The sequence below is a fragment of the Microcebus murinus genome, chromosome X (genome assembly GCF_040939455.1).
Source record: "Microcebus murinus isolate Inina chromosome X, M.murinus_Inina_mat1.0, whole genome shotgun sequence".
NCBI classification, from domain to species: Eukaryota; Metazoa; Chordata; class Mammalia; order Primates; family Cheirogaleidae; genus Microcebus; species Microcebus murinus.
In genome coordinates, this window is record NC_134136.1 from 76,348,419 (window position 1) to 76,370,911 (window position 22,493).

The 22,493-nt window shown below is 40.0% G+C and overlaps 1 protein-coding gene across 1 annotated transcript in view; it reads right to left on the bottom strand.

The window, feature by feature from the left end:
- The window catches only part of AFF2 (ALF transcription elongation factor 2), a 658,737-nt gene that overhangs the window by 126,488 nt on the left and 509,756 nt on the right, over positions 1–22,493 (bottom strand). Inside the window, exon 8 of the mRNA XM_020285044.2 lies at positions 17,410–17,506. Coding sequence (XP_020140633.1) covers positions 17,410–17,506 — 97 coding nt within the window. The remainder of the gene's footprint in view (positions 1–17,409; positions 17,507–22,493) is intronic.

Below are 22,493 nucleotides of genomic sequence, written 5' to 3' on the forward strand. Positions count from 1 at the left end.
AGTACAAATCTGTATGTAGTGGTCTCCAGCTCCCCAGAGGAGGCTGCTATTCCCATTGCCACCCTCTTCACAGAGCCAGATCTGTGCTGTGTGTTCTTTGTTGATGAAAAGGCTGCAGTCATCCCTGTCATACATGAGAGTCATCTATTCTGAATAACAGATCATATCCATTCTTGTTTCGTTTGGATCTTGGGGAAAGCAGCATGCTGTCACCAGTGTCTGATTTAAAGTCATTGTGAGAAAAGTGCTAAGCTAAGCAAAAGAGCCATTGGCTGTACAACTGAAATGCTTATAGATGGATAATTCATAAAGTGTAATTGACATTGGCCAGTATTTGGTCATTACTGACCATGTGATAAGCACAGCATGTAAAAACATTGTACATTTATGCATCTCTGTATGCTCAAGGCATTCTATTATACGGAGATTACAAGTCAAAATATTTGGTACTAAAAGTAGAAGACCTAATTACAATGAAAAAAATCAGCACGCAGGTTTCTAAACAGTCACAGACTTGCCTCAAGCATATTAAAAATCACATCATACAAGCCCTAAGCAGTTTCTTATTAGTCTCAACGCTAATACAGCCAAATGGGAAACACAATCTTGGGGATATGAAGGCCAATGTTGTTCTATTAACCTTATATGTTATCCTATTTACTTTCCTGTCTTTAATGAATAAATTAAAATGTCCTCTCATACTCTCATTACTGGAGAGTTTGAGTATGGCAATGTATGGATTTTTTTTTTTTTTTTTTTTTGAGACAGAGTCTCACTTTGTTGTCCAGGCTAGAGTGAGTGCCGTGGCGTCAGCCTAGCTCACAGCAACCTCAAACTCCTGGGCTCAAGCGATCCTCCTGCCTCAGCCTCCCGAGTAGCTGGGACTACAGGCATGCGCCACCATGCCCGGCTAATTTTTTTTTTATATATATCAGTTGGCCAATTAATTTCTTTCTATTTTATAGTAGAGACGGGGTCTCACTCTTGCTCAGGCTGGTTTTGAACTCCTGACCTTGAGCAATCCGCCCGCCTCGGCCTCCCAAGAGCTAGGATTACAGGCGTGAGCCACAGCGCCCGGCCTATGTATGGATTTTATTCAGCTACATTCTGTAGCCTTAACAAACCAAACTCTATTACTTTGTGGGGGATTTCAATGAAAGGCAATGACAGATAAACTGTTTACATTAAAAGACTCTATCAAAGTTATTTTGCACCAAGTTTAATCCTAATCCATCTGTTGTTTCTAGAGCTCTGACAGGCTGACCTCTCTTGCTGTGTGTGCTGTATTGATGTCATTACCGAAGAGGCCTTCCCCAGCCTTTCTGCTGATAACAAAGTAAATGGAAATGCACAGAAACCTTGAGGAGTTAACAACTTGTTCAGCATGATGAGGGAGAACTGTGGCTACAAAATAGGACGATCACAGCAGGAAAGAGTATCTGTTGTCACAACTAATGTATTCACCACAGCACATCAACCTCAAAAGAGCTAGCTGATAGCAGGAGTAAAATTTATTGCATCTTTTTCATTAGCAAACTTAAAACATAAAAATGGACTTTCAAGTTAACTTGGCTACTTTGTTTTGAATATTCAGTGTGCACAAGTATCAGGGACACATTCCAAATCTGCCAGAAAGGTTAAGGTTTCAGCAGCTATGTAATTAAGTTCACTTACAATTATCAAATAGCAACCTAGCCAGAAAGCTGGCCTAGAAACAACAACAACAAAAAACAAAAAATTAGATCAAATATAAAACCAAAATCTAGGATCTAGATTTAAAAAAGCTTTTTTTTTTTTTTGCATGTGTGAGGTAGAGATCTGTAGACAAAAAAAAAAATATATATATATATATATATCAATGATGAAGTAAAGGGGAAGACCCAAAAAGATTTTTTTTTTTCTATAAGTGGCCATATGCTTCAGGTGCAGCTCTGCTTTGAATTAAGCACACACTTCACACACTGGGAACTATGGTAATCCTTAGGCAGAATAAAAAGATGGGGTTAAATAAAACTGGGTGCACTGGAGTTACTTAAAAAATGTATCCAGACACAACACATTAGAATGTCTTTGTGCTCAAGAAAATTTGAATTGTACAGCTCTGCTTATAAGGCATGAACTTCAAGCTTTATCTAGAGTTCTTTAGCTGAACCTGGTAACTAACTGAACATTTCCAGTCATATTTTTTCTGAATTTCTAACTTGGCTAAATGAAGTCATCTAAGTTATAAGCCTAATTCGCATTAATAAGAAGATGGTATTAACGTTAAAATGCTCTAAAGCCAGTTTCTACCAATATCTATCTCTTTACTGCCTTTTATATTTCTAAATTCTACTGTTTCTAATGCCAATATGAGATGTTTGAGGTATGAGAGAGCCATGTCTAGACCTAACTGAACTTCAGAACCCAGATATTACAAATTGGTCTGCCACCTGGGTATAACAGACTACAGGGTTAGAGCTGTGTAAATCAAACATCATGCTATCATTCAATGAAACATTAAGCAAATGTTTACCTTGTTCTATGAATATGTTCTTTAGGGAGCTCTGAAGTTTGGCCACAACATATTTTAGAAGCCTTTTGAATAGGTCAAATTGTGGATAGCTTAAAACTTTAAAGACAGCAATTTTAATAAACCTGTCAATACAATTTCTTTGTTAAAAACCCATTTGAGACTGATTAGGCTGCTCATATTGAAAGAGAAGCACAAGGTCTATATCTTTAGAACTTTTATTGGACTGCAAACATAGCATCAATAACTGCTTCTCAGCTGTAAATGAAAATTGATTCCAGGTTTAACTCCTTATTTTCAGGGGTTCCCTTAACCCTGAGAAACATAAGAAGAAATATTTGACAAAAAGAAAAACTGAAGGTTTAGTGGTATGAGGTGGAGGCATGCAGGTAACACAACACATTCCCACTCCCAAGAAGCCTGTCCTCCTGTCAGGTTGCTCCCTAGACAAACACCAGTGGGCAACACTTCCTGCCCTGGAGGACTGGCTGGAAAATGGCAATTCAACAAGTGTTGCATTAAGAAAGCCAGGGTTGGATTTTATATCTATGATGCCAACAGTGGCAGCTGAGAAGTAAAAATGCAGTCAGCTGGGTAATGAACATCATGCAGCCCTCAAATTCCAACCATGTCATTGATAAACCAACTTAAATATATATATATATATATCTCACAACATACATGCTTATGCAGATAATAAGTAAAAAGCACTATGCCCAATTATAACACTGTTCTGGATATTTGCAATGTCCAATGTCAAATTTAAGTGGTTATTTATTTTCCATTCAGGGATGGCTCCTGAGAGAAAACCAGGTTGAGTACAGCATCACAGCAGAGCCTTTTAGCCTTTCTCCAGGACAGAGGGACTTAGAAAGAGAAGGTAAGAGCTGCAACAGAAGTGTATGAATCAATTCTCCACACATGTCAATCCTTTGAAGAGAAACTCTTACAGAGACATGTCATTTCCTGGAAGACTTGGTTTCCCAGAGGCTCATTGGCAATCCAACCTTTCTTTCTGGGACCTTTGGTTTAAAAATTGTCAGGGCTCAGAGGAAAGTTAAGGTTGTTCTTATTTGGTAGATGCCTTTGGGTGTCAGAACATTCAATCCAGTTCCTAGCAGATCCCTATGGACACCTAGGGCAAAATGAAGGGCAGTGTGTATTTTCTTATGGATCCAAAAGAGGGGTCTGACAGTTAATGTTTAAAAGGGCCACAAGAAGAGGTCGGAGAAAATGGCGGAGTAGGGGTGCCCTCCTGGCTCTCTGCTCCCAGAGCAAATAGTGAAGAAAGCGGATAGCCACACTCCAGCGATCTACACTTCCACGAGACCAGCTTTGCCAGCCTGCAGACATCCAACAGGAAATGGAGGGATAAGAGCATTTACAGCCTAAAGCAAAGGTGAACCGATCATTCTTCCGCAAAACTCGGGGATTCGGAGGCACACATCAGGGAGGGAGCGAGGCGCAGATTAAGCCACTGCCGGCGGGCAGTGGCACCAGCCCTAACCGGCGCTGAGAAACACCCCTTCCTACACCAAGCTCCACTCCCACGTAGGCCGGGAGGTGCCTGAAGTTGGTGAGAAGTGGCAGCGTGGGATTAAGCTGTGTGGAGAAGAGACTAGGGTAGGGAACGCGCTGAGTTCGCCAGAGCACGCAGCGGCCACGGGTTAAGGTGGGGGAGGGTCCGCGCGCGCGCGCAGCAACCGCTCTCCGTGCATCAGGAACCAGAGCCTGCTCGGGCATTTCCCTGCCGAACACTCCCAGGTAAAGGGTAAGGGGAGTTTACACAGCAGGAGGCTTTGACTTTGGATTTGGAGGAGGTTTGGGATAGCACTGAGAGGTCAGAGTGCGCAAAGTTAGACTCCTTGATCCATTAGGACACCCCTCCCTCTGCCCCTCCAGCACCGCTCCACCCCTGCTTTCCGGCACTGACTCAGCATTCCAGCACTGACTTGCGCTAGGGGTTTGGAGAGGAGGCACAGAGAAACCGCTGGTACGCGCCGCTGCTCCACCAATTTGATATTGGACCGTCACTTGCTGCACAAGCGGCACTGACTCTGTGCTCAGAGAGTGGACCCTGCCTGGACGGGGCAGAGCTACAGGGGAGATTGATTGCCCTTGGCGAATTTAAGGCAGAGAAAGGGTGCCTTCCACACTCTCCTGCGACCCAGAGCCCCGCCCTGGGCTCCAAAGTCTCTGCCCCAGCCTTGGGGGCGGAGCTGAGATAGAAACTGTTCTCATTCCTGCCGCTTATCTCCACCTGGGTAATTCAAGAGACAAAAGGCAGGGACAAGTGGGTCCCATTGATTGCCTGCCAGCTTTTGGTCAGTCTCACCCTGCACAGGTCTCCTGCGCACGCGCTGTGCCCAGAGTGGGGAGCACTGGGCCTTGCAGGAGGCAGCCGTCAGTGGTTATAAGGCAGAGATATTTTACGACCCCATATCCGGGGATTTGGGGCTAGGCCTTTGGCTCCAAAGTTTGTATCCCCGCCTTGGGGGTGGAGCCGAGATAGAAACTGCTCCCGTTCCTGCCGCTTATCTCCACCTGTGGAATTAAAGAGACAGAACAAGGGACCTGGTGGGTCTGGCTTCAGGACAATCTCTCACTGCACAGGTCTCTCGTGCTCTGTGTCCAGAGTGCAGAGCCCATCTGGCAGAAGATACCCACGAAAGAAGCTGCCCTTAGCTGCTATAAGGCAGAGAGTCTTTACGTCTACCACCGTCCTGTTTCTTGTGGCTGAGCCTTGGCTCCAAAGATTCTGTCCCCACCTTGCAGGCAAAGCTGAGATAGGAACCGTTCGCATTCCTAACGCTTATCTCCACCTGTGCAATTAAAGAGACAGACGACGGGTTCCCTGGGTTTGGCTATGGGCCTGCCAGCTTCAGGCCAATCTCTGTCTGCACAGGTCTTCTGCGCTCTGTGTCCAGGCCCTGGAGTTTGCCTGGGCAAAGCCGAGCCTTGTAGGAAGCAGCCCTTAGTAAATACTAGACAGAGAGACATTACAACCCACACAGTCTGGTGACTCCAAAGTCTCTAGCCCCGCCTTGGGGGTGGAGCTGAGAGAGGAACTGCTCCGGTTCCTGCCATCTATTTCCACCTGTGTAATTAAGGAGACCAGCAGGAAGGGTAGGGTAATTAGCTGTTTCCCCTCCGCTACATCTCGGACTGCTGGTTCCCCAGCGGGTTGAGAGACCTGCAGACACCACCCCAGCGAAGGCTGCTGACAGAGAGCAACTCCATCTACTGGCTCAGAAACTAAACAAGACCTGTGAATACCCAAAAGAAAACCTAAAGGAAAGAAACAAAAACCGAGCAAAATGGGAAGAAATCAGCGAAGGAACTCCGGAAATATGAAGAAACAAACGGAAAAAACACCCCCAAAGAGGAGCACCAGCCCCTTAGAAACAGACAACAACCAAAACCTGGCAACTAAAATGACAGAAGAGGAATTTCGAATGTGGATCATAAGAACACTCACTGACCTACAACCACAACTCAATACCCAACACCAAGAAAACACAAAAAGCCTCCAGGAAATGGAACAAAGGTTCAACAAAGAGATTGACACAGTGAAGAAAACTTTAACCGAAGTCCTGGAGATGAAGAATCAACTCAGAGAACTACAAAATACTGTGGAAAGTCTCAAGAACAGGGTAGATCAAGCAGAAGAAAGAATCTCAGAGATTGAAGATAACACCTACCAATTAAATAAAACAGTCACAGAAATACAGCAGAAAAACAAGAGAAAAGACTAGAGCCTACAAGAGCTGTGGGATTATGTGAAAAAACCTAACGCGAGGGTCATAGGGTTAGCCGAAGGGGAGGAAGACAACACTCAAGGGCTGGACAAGCTTTTTGAAGATATAATAGAGGAAAATTTCCCAGGCCTTGCTCAAAATCTCGATATACAAGTTCAAGAAGCCCAGAGGACCCCTGGGAGATTCAATGCAAACAGGAAGACATCACGTCATGCAGTGATCAGACTGACCAAAGTATCAACTAAAGAGGCCCTTCTAACAGCTGTAAGGCAAAAGAAGCAAGTGACATACAAGGGAAAGCCAATTCGAATAACATCAGACTTCTCTAATGAGACTTTACAAGCAAGGAGAGACTGGGGCCCCATTCTCACTCTTCTGAAACAAAACAATGCCCAGCCTAGAATCCTATCCCCTGCAAAGCTAAGCTTCATATATGAATGAGAAATAAAGACATTCCCAGACAAGCAAAGCCTCAGAGAATTCACCAAGACAAGACCAGCCCTACAAGAAGTTCTCAAAACAGTGTTACACATGGAACACCATAATAGAAACTCACGAATATAAAAACAAAAAACAAAAAAAACCAACACCCAAAAATTAAAGGCCAGATATCTCTATGGCTCAAGAGAGAAATCAAAGCAACAATATCCAACCCAACAGAATGAACAGTAATCTACCTTACCTATCAGTTCTCTCAATAAATGTGAATGGCTTAAACTCTCCACTCAAGAGACATAGGCTGGCAGAATGGATAAGAAAATACAGGCCAAGTCTATGCTGTCTTCAGGAAACACATCTAACCTGCAAGGATGCATATAGACTAAAAGTAAAAGGGTGCAGATCAGTATTCCAGGCAAGTGGAAGCCAAAAGAAGGCTGGTGTGGCAGTTCTAATCTCAGACGATTTAGTTTTTAAACCAACAAAAGTAGTGAAAGACAAAGAGGGTCATTACATAACGGTGAAGGGCACAGTTCAACAAGAAGGGATAACAATTTTAAACATATATGCACCCAACTTAGGTGCACCCAGTTTCATAAAGCAAACCTTACTGGATCTAAGCAAATGGATTAATAGCAACTCCATAATCACCGGAGATTTCAACACCCCACTGACGGCACAAGACAGATCCTCCAAACATGAAATTAAAAAAGAAATAATGGACTTAAACAAAACTCTAGAACAATTGGGTCTGACTGACATCTACAGGACATTCTACCCCAAAGCCACTGAATATACGTTCTTCTCATCAGCTCACGGGACATTCTCTAAGATTGACCATATCCTAGGACACAAAGTAAACCTCAAGAAATTTAAAAAAATAGAAATCATACCATGTATCTTCTCAGATCACAATGGAATAAGGGTAGAATTCAACCCTAACAGAAACTCAAATTTCTACACAAAAACATGGAAATTAAACAACCTTCTACTAAATGATTACTTCATAAATGAAGAAATCAAGACAGAAATAAAAATATTCTATGAAGAAAATGACAATGGAGAGACAAGTTATCAACTCCTCTGGGACACAGCTAAAGCAGTTCTGAGAGGAAAGTTTATCTCAATAAATGCCTATAACCAAAAGTCAAAAAGATCACAAATGGACAATCTAATGAAACGACTCAAAGAGCTGGAAAAAGAAGAACAGACCAGCCCCAAACCCAGCAGAAGGAGTGAAATCAACAAGATCAAATCAGAACTAAAGGAAATTGAAAACAGGGAAACTATTCAGGAGATTAACAAAACAAAAAGTTGGTTCTTTAAAAAAATAAACAAAATTGACACACCATTGGCTAAGCTAACAAAAAGCAGAAAAGAGAAATCTCTAATAAGCTCCATCAGGAATAAAAAAGGAGATATCAGAACTGATCCCAAAGAGATACAAGATATAATTTATGAGTACTACAAAGATATTTATTCACACAAACTGGAAAATGTGGAGGAAATGGACAAATTTCTAGAAAAACACAGCCTCCCTAGGCTCAACCAGGAAGAAATAGATTCCTTGAACAGTCCAATCTCAACAGCTGAAATAGAAACAGCAATTAAAAATCTCCCTAAAAAGAAAAGTCCCGGTCCAGATGACTTCACACCCGAATTTTACCACACTTACAAAGAAGAATTAATACCTATTTTTCAGAAACTATTCCACAACATCGAGAAGAATGGAAACCTCCCTGACACCTTTTTATGAAGCGAATATTACTGTGATACCAAAACCAGGAAAGAATCCAACAAAAAAAGAAAACTACAGACCAATATCCCTAATGAATATAGATGCAAAAATTTTCAACAAAATCTTAGCTAACCGAATCCAGACACTTATCAAAAAAATAATCCATCATGACCAAGTGGGCTTCATCCCAGGAATGCAGGGATGGTTCAACATACGCAAATCTATGAATGCAATTTACCACATAAACAGAAGCAAAAACAAAGACCACATGATTCTCTCAATAGATGCAGAAAAGCTTTTGACAAAATTCAACACCCTTTCATGATATGAACACTGAAGAAAATAGGCATAGAAGGGACATACCTAAAAATGATACAAGCCATTTATGACAGACCCATAGCCAACGTCATACTGAATGGGGAAAAACTGAAAGCATTCCCACTTAGAACCGAAACCAGACAAGGCTGCCCACTAACTTCACTTCTATTCAACATAATACTGGAAGTCCTGGCTACAGCAATCAGACAGGAAAGTGGAATTAAAGGTATCCAAATAGGGGCAGAAGAGATCAAACTTTCAATGTTTGCGGATGATATGATATTATATCTAGAAAACCCCAAAGATTCAACCAGGAAACTCCTGGAACTGATCAATGAATTTAGCAAAGTCTCAGGATACAAAATCAATTCACAGAAATCAGAGGCATTCGTATATGCCAACAACAATCAAATCGAGAACCAAATTAAAGACTCAATACCCTTCACAATAGCAACAAAGAAATTAAAGTACCTAGGAGTATACTTAACCAAGGAGGTAAAAGACCTCTATAGAGAGAACTATGAAACACTGAGGAAGGAAATAGCAGAGGATATAAACAGATGGAAATCCATTCCATGCTCGTGGATCGGCAGACTCAAAATCATTAAAATGTCTATACTACCCAAACTGATCTACAGATTCAATGCAGTACCTATTAAAATCCCATCAGCATTCTTCACATATACAGAAAAAATAATTTTACGCTTCGTTTGGAACCAAAGAAGACCCTGAATATCAAGAGCAATTCTAGGCAACAAAAACAAATTGGGAGGTATTAATATGCCAGATATCAAACTATACTACAAAGCTGTTGTAATTAAAACAATCTGGTATTGGCACAAAAATAGGATTATTGACCAGTGGAACAGATGTGAGAATCCTGATATAAAACCATCCTCATATAGCCATCTAATCTTTGACAAAGCAGACAAAAACATACGCTGGGGAAAAGAATCCCTTTTCAATAAATGGTGGTGGGAAAACTGGATAGCCACTTGTAGAAGGCTAAAACAGGACCCACACCTTTCACCTCTCACAAAAATCAACTCACGCTGGATAACAGACTTAAATCTCAGGTATGAAACCATTAGAATTCTAGAGGAAAATGTCGGAAACACTCTCCTAGACATTGGCCTAGGCAAAGAGTTTATGAAGACATCCCCAAAGGCAATCAAAGCAGCAACAAAAATAAATAAATGGGACATGATGAAACTACAAAGCTTCTGCACAGCCAAAGAAACAGTCATGAAAGTAAACAGACAACCTACAGAATGGGAGAAAATTTTTGCATCCTACGTATCCGATAAAGGGCTGATAACTAGAATATACTTAGAACTCATGAAAATAAGGAAGAAAAAATCAAATAACCCCATTAAAAAGTGGGCAAAGGACTTTAACAGAAACTTCTGTAAAGAAGACAAAAGAATGGCCAACAAACATATGGAAAAATGCTCACCATCCCTAATCATCAGGGAAATGCAAATCAAAACTACAATGAGATATCACTTAACTCCAGTGAGAATGGCCTTTATCAAAAAGTCTCCAAATAACAAATGCTGGCGTGGTTGCGGAGAGAGAGGAACACTCCTACACTGCTGGTGGGACTGCAAACTAGTTCAACCTCTGTGGAAAGCAGTATGGAGATACCTTAAAGCGATACAAGTGAATCTACCATTTGATCCAGCAATCCCATTGCTGGGCATCTACCCAAATGATCCAATGACACTCTACAAAAAAGACACCTGCACTGGAACATAGCAGCACAATTTATAATTGCAAGGCTGTACTATATTCAACATGTCACAATATTATCTAAAAGAAAATGATTTTCGTGATTCTTCAATAAGTTAAATGTAGAATTACCATGTGACTCTGCAATTTCACTCCTAGGTATAGATCCAAAAGAACTGAAAACATATGTCCATGCAAAAACTTGTATACAAAGGTTCATAGTAGCACTATGGCTATTTGGCTATTCACAATAGCCAAAAGGTGGAGACAACTGAAATATCCATCAATTGATGAATGGATAAACAAAATGTGGTTTATTTATGCAATGAAATATTACTTAGCCGTAAAGGCGAATGAAGTACTGATATACGCTACAATATGGAAAAACCTAGAACACATTAAGGTGAGTGAAAGAAGCCAGACAGGAAAGGTTACATGTTGTAGGATTTCACTTACAGGAAGTAGGGAAATCCATAGAGACAAAAGTAGATTATGTTTAGCACCATCCCAGGCCTCTACCTACTGAGAGTAGCACTCCCAGTTATAACAACCAAAAATATCCCTAGACATTGTCAAATATTCTCTGGAGGCCAAAATTACTCCTGGTTGAGAACCACTAATTTAGAGATTTGAACACAAACCGGTTGAACACTTAAGCCTCCAAAATGTGTTTCTGTCTAACCTCTCCCAGCCTCATCATCTAACCTTTTAGCCATTCCATTCTCTAGCCAAATAACTACTTACTGTTCTCTTTTCATGTCTTGAACAACAGTGTCCTTGTGCCCCCTTTGTGCTGTTCTCTCTGACTGAAATGTCCTCCCCATCTCTCTGTCTCTCAAAGTTCTCCCCACTTTAAAAGACCTATCACAAATACCAACTTTTCCACGAAGCCCTTTCTGATTTTCTAACCCAACAGGGTTTTCCTCTACTAGTTCTCTCACACTTTATCCCCTAAGTAATTGCAAGCCTCTTGGCACATGTTTCCTTGCCTTCTGCACACATAGTACTGCCTTAAACTGCACATAGCAGGTGCTGAATATATATTAATTAATTGTACGTTTTTACATATTGAGATTCCTTTAAAAAATATATATGTTACAATTTGATATCAAAAACTAAAATAACCCAATTAAAAATTGGCAAAGGATCTGTCTAGATATTTCTCCAAAGAAGATACACAAATAGCCAATAAGCACATAACAAGATGTTCAACATAACTAGTTATAGGGAAATGCAAATCAAAACCATCATGAAATACCACTGCATAACCTAAGATGGCTATAATAAAAAAGACAGATGACACCAAGTGCTGGCAAGGATGTGGAGAAATTGGAATTCTCATGTACTTCTGATGAGAATGTTAAGTGCTTTGGTAAATGCTTTGATAGACAGTGTCATAGTTTCCCAAATGGTTAAACATAAAGTTACTATAGGATCTAGCAATTACACTTCTAACTATAACAGACTCAAGAGAAATGAAACATGTCCACACAAAAACTTATGTAAAAATATTCATAACAGTGTTATTGATAATATTCAAAAAGTGAAAATAATCCAAATATTTATCAGCTGATTAATGAATAAATAAAATGTGGTATATTTATAAAATTACATTAGTCAATTAAAAGAAATAAAGTACTGATATGTGCTACAACATGTATAAACCTTGAAAACACTATACTAAGAGAAAGAAGCCAGTCACAAAGGACCACAGATTGTAGGATTTCATTTATATGAAATGTCTAGAGTAGGTAAATCTATAAAGTCAGAAATCAGATTAGTAGTTGCCTAAAGCTTGAAGGATGGGAAGATTGTGGGGTGGTGGTTAAGGGGTATGGAGTTTCTTTTTGGGGGTAATGAGTGTTCTGAAATTGATTGTGGTAATGGATATACAATTCTGTGAATATACTAAAAGCCACTGAATTGTACACATTGATTGGGTGAGTTTTATGGTATGTGAATTGTATTTTAATAAAGCTATTTTTCCAAGGCAGAAAAAAAGTAGATTAGTGGTTGTCAGGGGCTAGGGAGAAGGAAGAAAGGGGTGTGACTGTTTAATTAGTAAGTATGTCCAATTGGGATGATAAGAATATTCTGGAACTGGTGATAGGTGCACAACCTTGTGAATGTACTAAATGTCACTGAATTGTATGCTTTAAAATGGTTAATTTTATGTTATGTGAATTTTATCACAAAAAATAAATAAATAAAAAGGTGATTTCAACCATGTATCTTTCAAAAAGTGTGTTAGGCCTCATAAAGCCAGAGCTCAGTAAACAGTGCTATCATTATTGTTGCCACTATTGTACAAGTATTCTCTTTTTTTGGTCTAAAGTCTTCCAGGCTTTTTAACTGAAGTTTAAACTCTAAAGGGAGGGCTCATTTGCAAATGTTTATAATCTTGTGCCTACTTTTTGCTTCCTGGGCTCAGCTAGGGGGAAAACGTTGTCACTTTGCCTCACCTTAGATCCCCCAGTTCAACTTCCCATCACATTTTAACTGAGAGCCTAAGCCTCACTGGGGAAGGCATGACCTCTAAGGGCCACATGTTATGAAAAGTTTCCAACTCAGCCATTCTGATCACCTGATCATTTCATCATTTATGTAAAGTCAACACATATATCCTAAAACCCCAGAAGATTTGGGCCAACATACCCAATGTCATTTTTAAGGTAAACACAGAAAATTACAACTTTATAAACTAAAAAGCATACTGTCGGGAGGCTGAAGCAGAAGGATCACTGGAGTCCAGGAGTTTGAGGTTGCTGTGAGCTAGGCTGACGCCATGGCATTCTAGCCTGGGCAACAGAATGAGACTCTGTCTCAAAACAAAACAAAACAAAACAAAACAAAACAAAACAAAACACAGACTGCACTTATGTAATCACATAGAGAGGAAGTCAATGTGCAAGATCTACTTTCACTTATTGTTGAATTCTGCTTTAAACATTTCCATTAAAAAGTAACTTTTCATCTGTCAAAATCAAGGATCTAGGATTTTTTGGTATTGGTTTTTGTTTTACTTACAAATATGATGCTCTTGTCATTGTATTAAATGCAGACAGCAGACATGGCAGTCATCAGAAATTAAGTGTGCATTTTACCTTTGCTATGAAGCCCATGACTCAAGTAGGATGAGGATTGCTTGCATTCACTAAATGTACAGCAAGCCCCTGGGAAACAATTGTGAAATTGGCTTAGGCCAGCACAGTATAATTTGTACCTACCTTGGGCTTGTTCTAGATAATGCGCTAAATTTGCAAAGATGCAACTTTTTACATATTATCAAAAATGCAAACACAATTTGATTTTAAAAGTATAGCAGAATGGCAGACATTCTAGTGTGGCACACAATTATAGATAAGCTTTTCTTTGCACGTTGCTCCTCATAAAATAATTAGTGATATGGAATTCCATATTTGTCCACTAGCTTGAAACACTAGTGTATGAGCATTCTTTAAAAATGGTCAGTTTCGATGTTGTGGAATAGTTTCTGCAAGATAGGTACTAGTTCTTCTTTGTAAATATGGTAAAATTCAGGTGTGAAGCCATCTGGACCGGGACTTTTCTTTTTAGGGAGATTTTTAATTGCTGTTTCTATTTCAGCTGTTGAGATTGGTCTGTTCAGGGAATCTATTTCTTCCTGGTTGAGCCTAGGGAGGCTGTGTGTTTCTAGAAATTTGTCCATTTCCTCCACGTTTTCCAGTTTGTGTGCATAAAGATTTTTGTAGTATTCATAAATTGTATCTTGTATCTCTTTGGGATCAGTTGTGATATCTCCTTTTTTATTCCTGATGGAGCTTATTAGAGATTTCTCTTTTCTGCTTTTCATTAGCTTAGCCAATGGTGTGTCAATTTTGTTTATTTTTTCAAAGAACCAACTTTTTGTTTTATTAATCTCCTGAATAGCTTCCCTGTTTTCAATTTCGTTTAGTTCTGATTTGATCTTGTAGATTTCACTCCTTCTGCTGGGTTTGGGGTTGGTCTGTTCTTCTTTTTCCAGCTCTTTGAGTCGTTTCATTAGATTGTCTATTTGTGATCTTCTGGAAGTCTTGACTACAGCAATCAGACAGGAAAATGGAATCAAAGGTATCCAAATAGGGGCAGAAGAGATCAAACTTTCACTGTTTGCTGATGATATGATATTGTATCTAGAAAACCCCAAGGATTCAACCAAGAAACTCCTGGAACTGATCAATGAATTTAGTAAAGTCTCAGGATACAAAATCAATACACAAAAATCAGAGGCATTCATATACGCCAACAACAATCTAATTGAGAACCAAATCAAAGACTCAATTCCCTTCACAACAGCAACAAAGAAATTAAATTACCTAGGAATATACTTAACCAAGGACGTAGAATACCTCTACAGGGAGAACTATGAAACACTGAGGAAGGAAATAGCAGAGGATGTAAACAGATGGAAACCCATACCATGCTCGTGGATCGGCAGACTCAATATCATCAAAATGTCTATACTACCCAAACTGATCTACAGATTCAATGCAATACCTATTAAAATCCCATCAGCATTCTTCACAGATATAGAAAAAATAATTTTACGCTTCGTATGGAACCAAAGAAGACCCCGAATATCAAGAGCAATTCTAGGCAACAAAAACAAAATGGGAGGCATTAACATGCCAGATATCAAACTATACTACAAAGCTGTAGTAATTAAAACAATATGGTATTGGCACAAAAGTAGGAATATTGACCAGTGGAACAGATGTGAGAATCCTGATATAAAACCATCCTCATATAGCCATCTAATCTTTGACAAAGCAGACAAAAACATACGCTGGGGAAAAGAATCCCTCTTCAATAAATGGTGCTGGGAAAACTGGATAGCCACCTGTAGAAGGCTAAAACAGGACCCACACCTTTCACCTCACACAAAAACCAAGTCACGCTGGATAACAGACTTAAACCTAAGGTATGAAACTATTAGAACTCTAGAGGAAAAAGTTGGAAACACTCTCCTAGACATTGGCCTGGGCAAAGAGTTTATGAAGAAGTCCCCAAAGGCAATCACAGCAGCAACAAAAATAAATAAATGGGACATGATCAAACTACAAAGCTTCTGCACAGCCAAAGAAATAGTCATGAAAGTCAACAGACAACCTACAGAATGGGAGAAAATTTTTGCATCCTATGCATCCGATAAGGGACTGATAACTAGAATATACTTAGAACGCATGAAAATCAGGAAGAAAAAATCAAATAACCCCATTAAAAAGTGGGCAAAGGACTTGAACAGAAACTTTTCTAAAGAAGACAGAAGAATGGCCAACAAACATATTAAAAAATGCTCAACATCTCTAATCATCAGGGAAATGCAAATCAAAACCACAATGAGATATCACTTAACTCCAGTGAGAATGGCCTTTATCAAAAAATCTCCGAACAATAAAAGCTGGCATGGTTGCGGAGAGAGAGGAACACTCCTACACTGCTGGTGGGACTGCAAACTAGTTCAACCTCTGTGGAAAGCAATATGGAGATACCTTAAAGCGATACAAGTGAATCTACCATTTGATCCAGCAATCCCATTGCTGGGCATCTACCCAAATGATCCAATGACACTCTACAAAAAAGACACCTGCACCCGAATGTTTATAGCAGCACAATTCATAATTGCAAGGCTGTGGAAACAGCCCAAGTGCCCATCAATCCAAGAATGGATTAATAAAATGTGGTATATGTATACCATGGAGTACTATTCAGCTCTAAGAAACAATGGTGATATAGCACATCTTATATTTTCCTGGTTAGAGCTGGAACCCATACTACTAAGTGAAATATCCCAAGAATGGAAAAACAAGCACCAGATATATTCTCCAGCAAACTGGTATTAACTGAGTAGCACCTAAGTGGACACATAGGTTCTACAGTAATAGGGTATTGGGCAGGTGGCAGGGGAGAGGGGGGCGGGTATATACATACATAATGAGTTAGATGTGCACCATCTAGGGGATCGTCATGATGGAGACTCAGACTTTTGGGGGGAGGGGGGAAATGGGCATTTATTGAAACCTTAAAATCTGTACCCCCATAATATGCCGAAATAAAAAAAAATGGTCAGTTTCATTTTTATACCTTATCAGACTTCACTGGAGGAAGGCCTTGGTCAGGTATTGGCCTTTAAAAAAGGCAACATTTCTGTATTCCTTATTTGAGGTTATAAGCACCTCCAGAAGGACCATACATTTGCGATAGTTCTCTCTCACAGAGAAAATGACAAGCATCATTGACTACATTGCTGTTCTCATGAGTCATAAATGATATTTGGCCTTTCAAATCATGAAGTCCAGTCTCATTGGTAATGCTGAAAACATACATTCCTGCCATCTCATTTGGTGGTAAAGTACTGTTAATACTCATAATGCAGAATAGAAGGAAACGAGGGCAGAAGCAAGTTTTTCCCAAATGCCTTTTGCCTGAAGGGTCATGTAAGCAGCAAGATGGTGGGTATTGATTCTCAGATGCATTCTGAAGCAGTGCATCTGGGAAAGGTGAATGGAGCAGTCACATTTATACCTAAATTAATGAGTGTAGGCTCTAGGCCTCACACTGGAGTCACCATAGGAAAGATACACCTTGTGCAAGACAATGAGTAGTTCAAGAGAGGGCAAGGCAATCTCCATTGCTTACTGATGACTAGTATTTGTGTATGAAAAGTAGAGAAAGGAAGTGAAAGCAGTTTTAAAGAGCCCAGCATTTCCTTTCTATAGCTTTAATGAAAGTGTGAGCTAATTCAGCCTGTTTTAGAACACTATGCCCACCTTTGCTTCTTTCCTTCTCCCCAAAGCCCAGAGGTGAAACAGGAGAAGCCTGTGGATGTCAAAACCATTCTAGTTCCTCTTGCTCCCTCCCCTCAGGCCCAAAACGAAGCCCTAAACTCTTCCTACCTGGTAGAGCTCAGTGGCAGTACACTGAGTGGTCAAGGTCTTCACAGGCTCAAGGTCATCCTCATCACTGCTCAGCTTCAAGTCATCCTCAAGCATCCTAAAAGGAAATCAGAGTGGCGTTCAAGTTAGAAGGAGCCTTTTCTAAATCATCCTCAGATACATCTTGTAATGAGGATAAAATATTGGAGCTACATTCTGACAGCTGCAATTCTGTCAAAGGTGCAGAGGATACCAAGATTCTTTCAGCTAATTAGATATTTGAGCTCTTATATCTATGTCATACTCTGCACGCATCTTCCCTCTCTACCTTCCCCTAAATCAAGAGGAAAAAAAAGACTATAACAGCATCTCCAGAGATGACTGGAGTCTATATATTTTTATTACTAAAAGTGCAATAAATGTACTGATCAATCATTATGTAGGTGGGATGTGGCATTGAATCTCCACAGGACAAGGTCCTCTGAGCCTCCCATGAAAGAACAGGGGCATGATAACAGCCCCTAGCTCTAGAGGCTGTTTTTGAAGCCTGCTGGGGCTCTCTGGATGACAGAGGCAAAAGGCCCCGTGAACTTCTACTGCCTTTCAGTGCCCTCTGTTGCTGGGTAACTCAGTGGCCACAAAAAAGCTGGGCAAGAAATGACTAATCATTAATCTTTTGATATATGACTGATCTCTTCCTATAAAATTTGATCCAAAAAATGTAAGCCCATGATGTGGATAAGAAATCTTTCTCTCCTAAGGCAAGGCACCTGAAAAATATGACTGGTGTGGACTTTGGTGATGAACTAGCACTTTCAAAATTGTTATGGAACACATAGAGCCTTTTGTTTCTACAAGAGTATGAATCCCAGTACCATCTCATCTATCTCCAAGTGTGAACTACAGCAGGAAGTGTGGCTTATTATCTTAGAAGTCCAGTGAAACAACCTTCAAAGGACAATTGATGTTCATGTTTTATTTAGTAAATGCAACTTTAGACCCCATCCTAAGGCTTCAAGAGGTGACAGTCTCAGACTCTCTGGACCAATTACCATTTCCTAAGCATGTGTTGCTCTTTCTGGCTTCTAGCTCAGCATCAGGCTCAGCTACCAGGAGAGAATTCCCCTTTTCAACTCTGGAAATCCTATTTTCCTCCATAGCCCAAGTCAGATCCCACTTCCTCCACAAAAGCTTCCTAGAAAGAACCTTCATCTCAAAAAGCAGATCTTTTGCCTCTGCCCAAGTCCAAGCCTTGGCTGGATCACAGCACTGCTTCCTACTGAGTCCCTCACTAGTCCCTAATTCCCATGTGGGGTGGGGAGGGGGAAGCTCTTTCATCTCCCTGTTCTTCACAGCATCTTCCCACTGGCCTCATTCTCTAGACAAGGAATGAAAGGTTCAGAGAGGTGAACTGCTTTGTACATGGTCACACAGTTAGATAGTGCTAGGGCCAATCCTAAAATCCCCATCTCTGGATTCCCACCTGTGTATTTTTCCAGAAGGGAAGCTGGAAGGGAAAGGGCAGCTTCCAATTTGATAAATAGGGGAAAACATTACTTTAGGGATTATGTTCAAATGTTAGAAAGAGATTCAGGTGGGAGTGGGTATCCAATAACTCTCCAAGGAAAGCACAGTTTCCCCACTTTCATGCTCAGCCACATAGGACCAGAATGTGTTCTCTGAGGTCTGCAGACCAAAGACTGATATAAAGGATGATTGGTGGGAAGGACAACTGTTGGTTTCAGATAAATTAAATTTGCAGGATTTATGACTGTCCTTCAAGAGACTAATGGATGTTTTGACAATCTTGGAGAAGGAGAAAAAAAAGGTATCATGATATTTCTTTAGCAGTTGCAGGCTTATGACTCTGAACAAATAATTCTTTACAACATTTTATGGGAAATGAAGACTGTAACATTCTTATAAGCTATAAAACTCAAATATTTAAAAACTACCGGCTGGGCGCCGGTGGCTCACGCCTGTAATCCTAGCACTCTGGGAGGCTGAGGCGGGTGGATTGCTCGAGGTCAGGAGTTCGAAACCAGCCTGAGCAAGAGCCAGACCCTGTCTCTACTATAAATAGAAAGAAATTAATTGGCCAACTAATATATATATAGAAAAAATTAGCCGTGCATGGTGGCGCATGCCTGTAGTCCCAGCTACTCAGGAGTCTGAGGCAGTAGGATTGCTTGAGCCCAGGAGTTTGAGGTTGCTGTGAGCTAGGCTAATGCCACGGCACTCACTCTAGCCTGGGCAACAAAGTGAGACTCTGTCTCAAAAATAAATAAATAAATAAATAAATAAATAAAAAATAAAAACTACCTATACTTGTTATAAAAGGCTTCATTTTCCAACATGTAGGGGATATATACATGTTAATTTATAACTAAGTATTTGGAAAAATAAATAATAAATGATTCCTGCATTTAGAGGGTCCATTCTTTGTGTCAGAGAAGGTGCTAAGTATTTGACCAGAAGCATGGAATTGGTCCTTGCAATCACCCTGTGAAAGAGGGTCCTGTTATCAGGCTTACCTTCCAGATGGAGACTCTGAGGCTTAGGGAGGTTAAGGGAATTGTTTGTGGCCATATAGCTAGAAATCATGGAACTCAGATCATCTTCAGCCAGAACTTGAGAGTACACAATGTTTTCCTAGAGAGTATGACTTATAAAGGATGGCATGTTAAATAAAACCAACAGCAACAAAAGAAACCTTCACAAAACATGTTAACATGAAGTCAAGATATTTGAATTCAACTGCCGGTAATCATAAATTCTGATCTTGGGTAAGGCATTAATCAGCTCTGAGTCCCATTTGTGTCCCTCATCTGTTCAGTGGGATAATACTTTGGCTTTCTCGCAGGAGGGTGGTGGTGAGCAGAACAGGAGCTAACACATTTGAAAGTGCCTTATGAAAGCATAAAATTAATGCAGGGTACAATTAGTTTGGAAAGATATCAATCATATCAGTTGAAAATAATGAACATCATTAATATTTTTAACAAGTAATCACAAGCAGAAGTCTCCACGTACCTTTACTCTTCTTTTAATGTGCTGAACAATCTGAAGGTAAGCCATGGTGACTTGGGAAATGTCTAAGGGTATCTCAAGGCCAGATCTAGAAATGGGCTCATGGTTTTCAGGCTGCTCTCTTTGGGTAGAACTAGCACATCCAGGGCCAGAGCATGGAGGCCTGAACTCAGCAGCTATTTTACTCTCCAATTAACTCTATATGATTTAACACAGAAATGAAATACCCTCCAGTGTGCACTTCTGAAAATAGGCAGCCAATCTACATAGTGTTTGACATTAAACACACCCCCCCCACCATGCAACAAGCTTGATATGGATTTGATTGTTAATAAAGGACAATTTGATGCATATATTCAAGTCCCAGTAAACACAAGTCAAGCAAGTAACTAGGACAGCTAGGAAGGCACACTACCATTAGTTAGGCATTCATTTCATTCCACTTCTTCCCTGACCTATTAAGCTTTATTATTGAATATGCATGTACTTGTTTGGGTTTTCATTCTTGGCTAATACTGAACATTACTTTAGGGAAAGCATAGGATTATGAAAGATTTTGGGTTTAATTATAGCAACACCATTCACACCCACTGCAGTTAAGCTTGTCTCAGCAGAAAAATGGTAATCTCTTTTCATAAGGTTATAATTCCATAGACATATTCATCACACATTGGATATCACAAAATGTAAAAACAAGCATGCTTATATAAATGAATGCCTGTGTGGATCTTAGGAAAAAAGAAAAACAGCAATTGTTGTTCAACTTTTCAATTAAATGAAAACAGAACCAAGTAGACTTCCTTAGTGATGTCAGATGTTTGTTCAGGGTCTAGTAGTTCACAATGTCTGCCTTTGTGCAAAAATGCTCTGTTTTTATTATTATTATGACCTATAATTTCTGTAGTAGTAAGAAGTTGAATAGTCTTTAAGAATGTGTTCAAAACACCAAGTCCTTGCCCTGAGGATATGATCCTATAAAAACTCTAATAATGAAATTTGGGGCAGATGAGATAGAATGAACCAAAAGAACATTTTCTCTGTCCCTAATTTTCTGGTCCTCCAGCTGAACCTGGTGGCCTCCAAAGGCTCTTTGCATTGGAACATTCTAGGACACTATGATGTGACAAGCCCCATGTGAATTGTAAGCATAAAATTCTAAGACCAGTCCCCATAAACTTTGCCAATTTACATAGTGGAATGCTTAGGTGATTTTGAAGAGGAGCAAACAGAGTGCTTGAAACATTATTATAGAAGTTTCCATGGATATGAAGCCCTTGGTTGAGGCAGCATGGGATTAAGAGCAAGAGCTTGATTGCCAAACAGACCTGAGTTCAAATACAGGAATTTCTAATGGGTTTGCTTTCTTGATCCAGTTAATGAAACTCTTTCAAGCTCAATTTTCTCACATGTTAAAATGGGCAATAATATACCTACTCTGGAGGATATTTAGACATATTAGAAAAAAACGCATTTACACAAATTGCCTAGAAGTCAATATAGATGGCTATCACTTTCATCTTGGTTATTATTACCATAGTTATTATTATTGTCTGATAAGTGATGTTATAGAGGCTGGAACAATAAAAAGAAAGCTCTGGTGGTAACACAGAGAATGGCACAGGTATTAAACCACCAATCATCATAGGAAACCCTTGACCAGATGAGAAGAGGTTCATAGACCATTAAGGAGTTTGGAAAATATCAGGGCTTGGATTTACTCTTCTAGAAATTTCCTAAGCCCATCAAGGATGTCTTGAGTTTCCTGATAGCCTCCTGGAGTGCTCAAGACCCAATGGAGATTTGAAAGCCGGTTGCAAGAGGAAACACTCAGACAATTCCAAGTGAGACTTAAAAATAAGAGTGGCCCTGATGTCCTGATCCTTACACCTATGGAGCTACCTGTAGATCCAGAGAAATGAATCAAGGATGGCTCCCACTGGAAGTTGGGCCCACTTTGAACACCTTGCCTTTGGGCCTGCCATTCTTAGGAGGCAGTTCCTACACACACCTGGCCCTAAGTTTTGTATATAAGACTCAGCTTAATAGATCAACTGTTAGTTGATTGAGAATCCTTG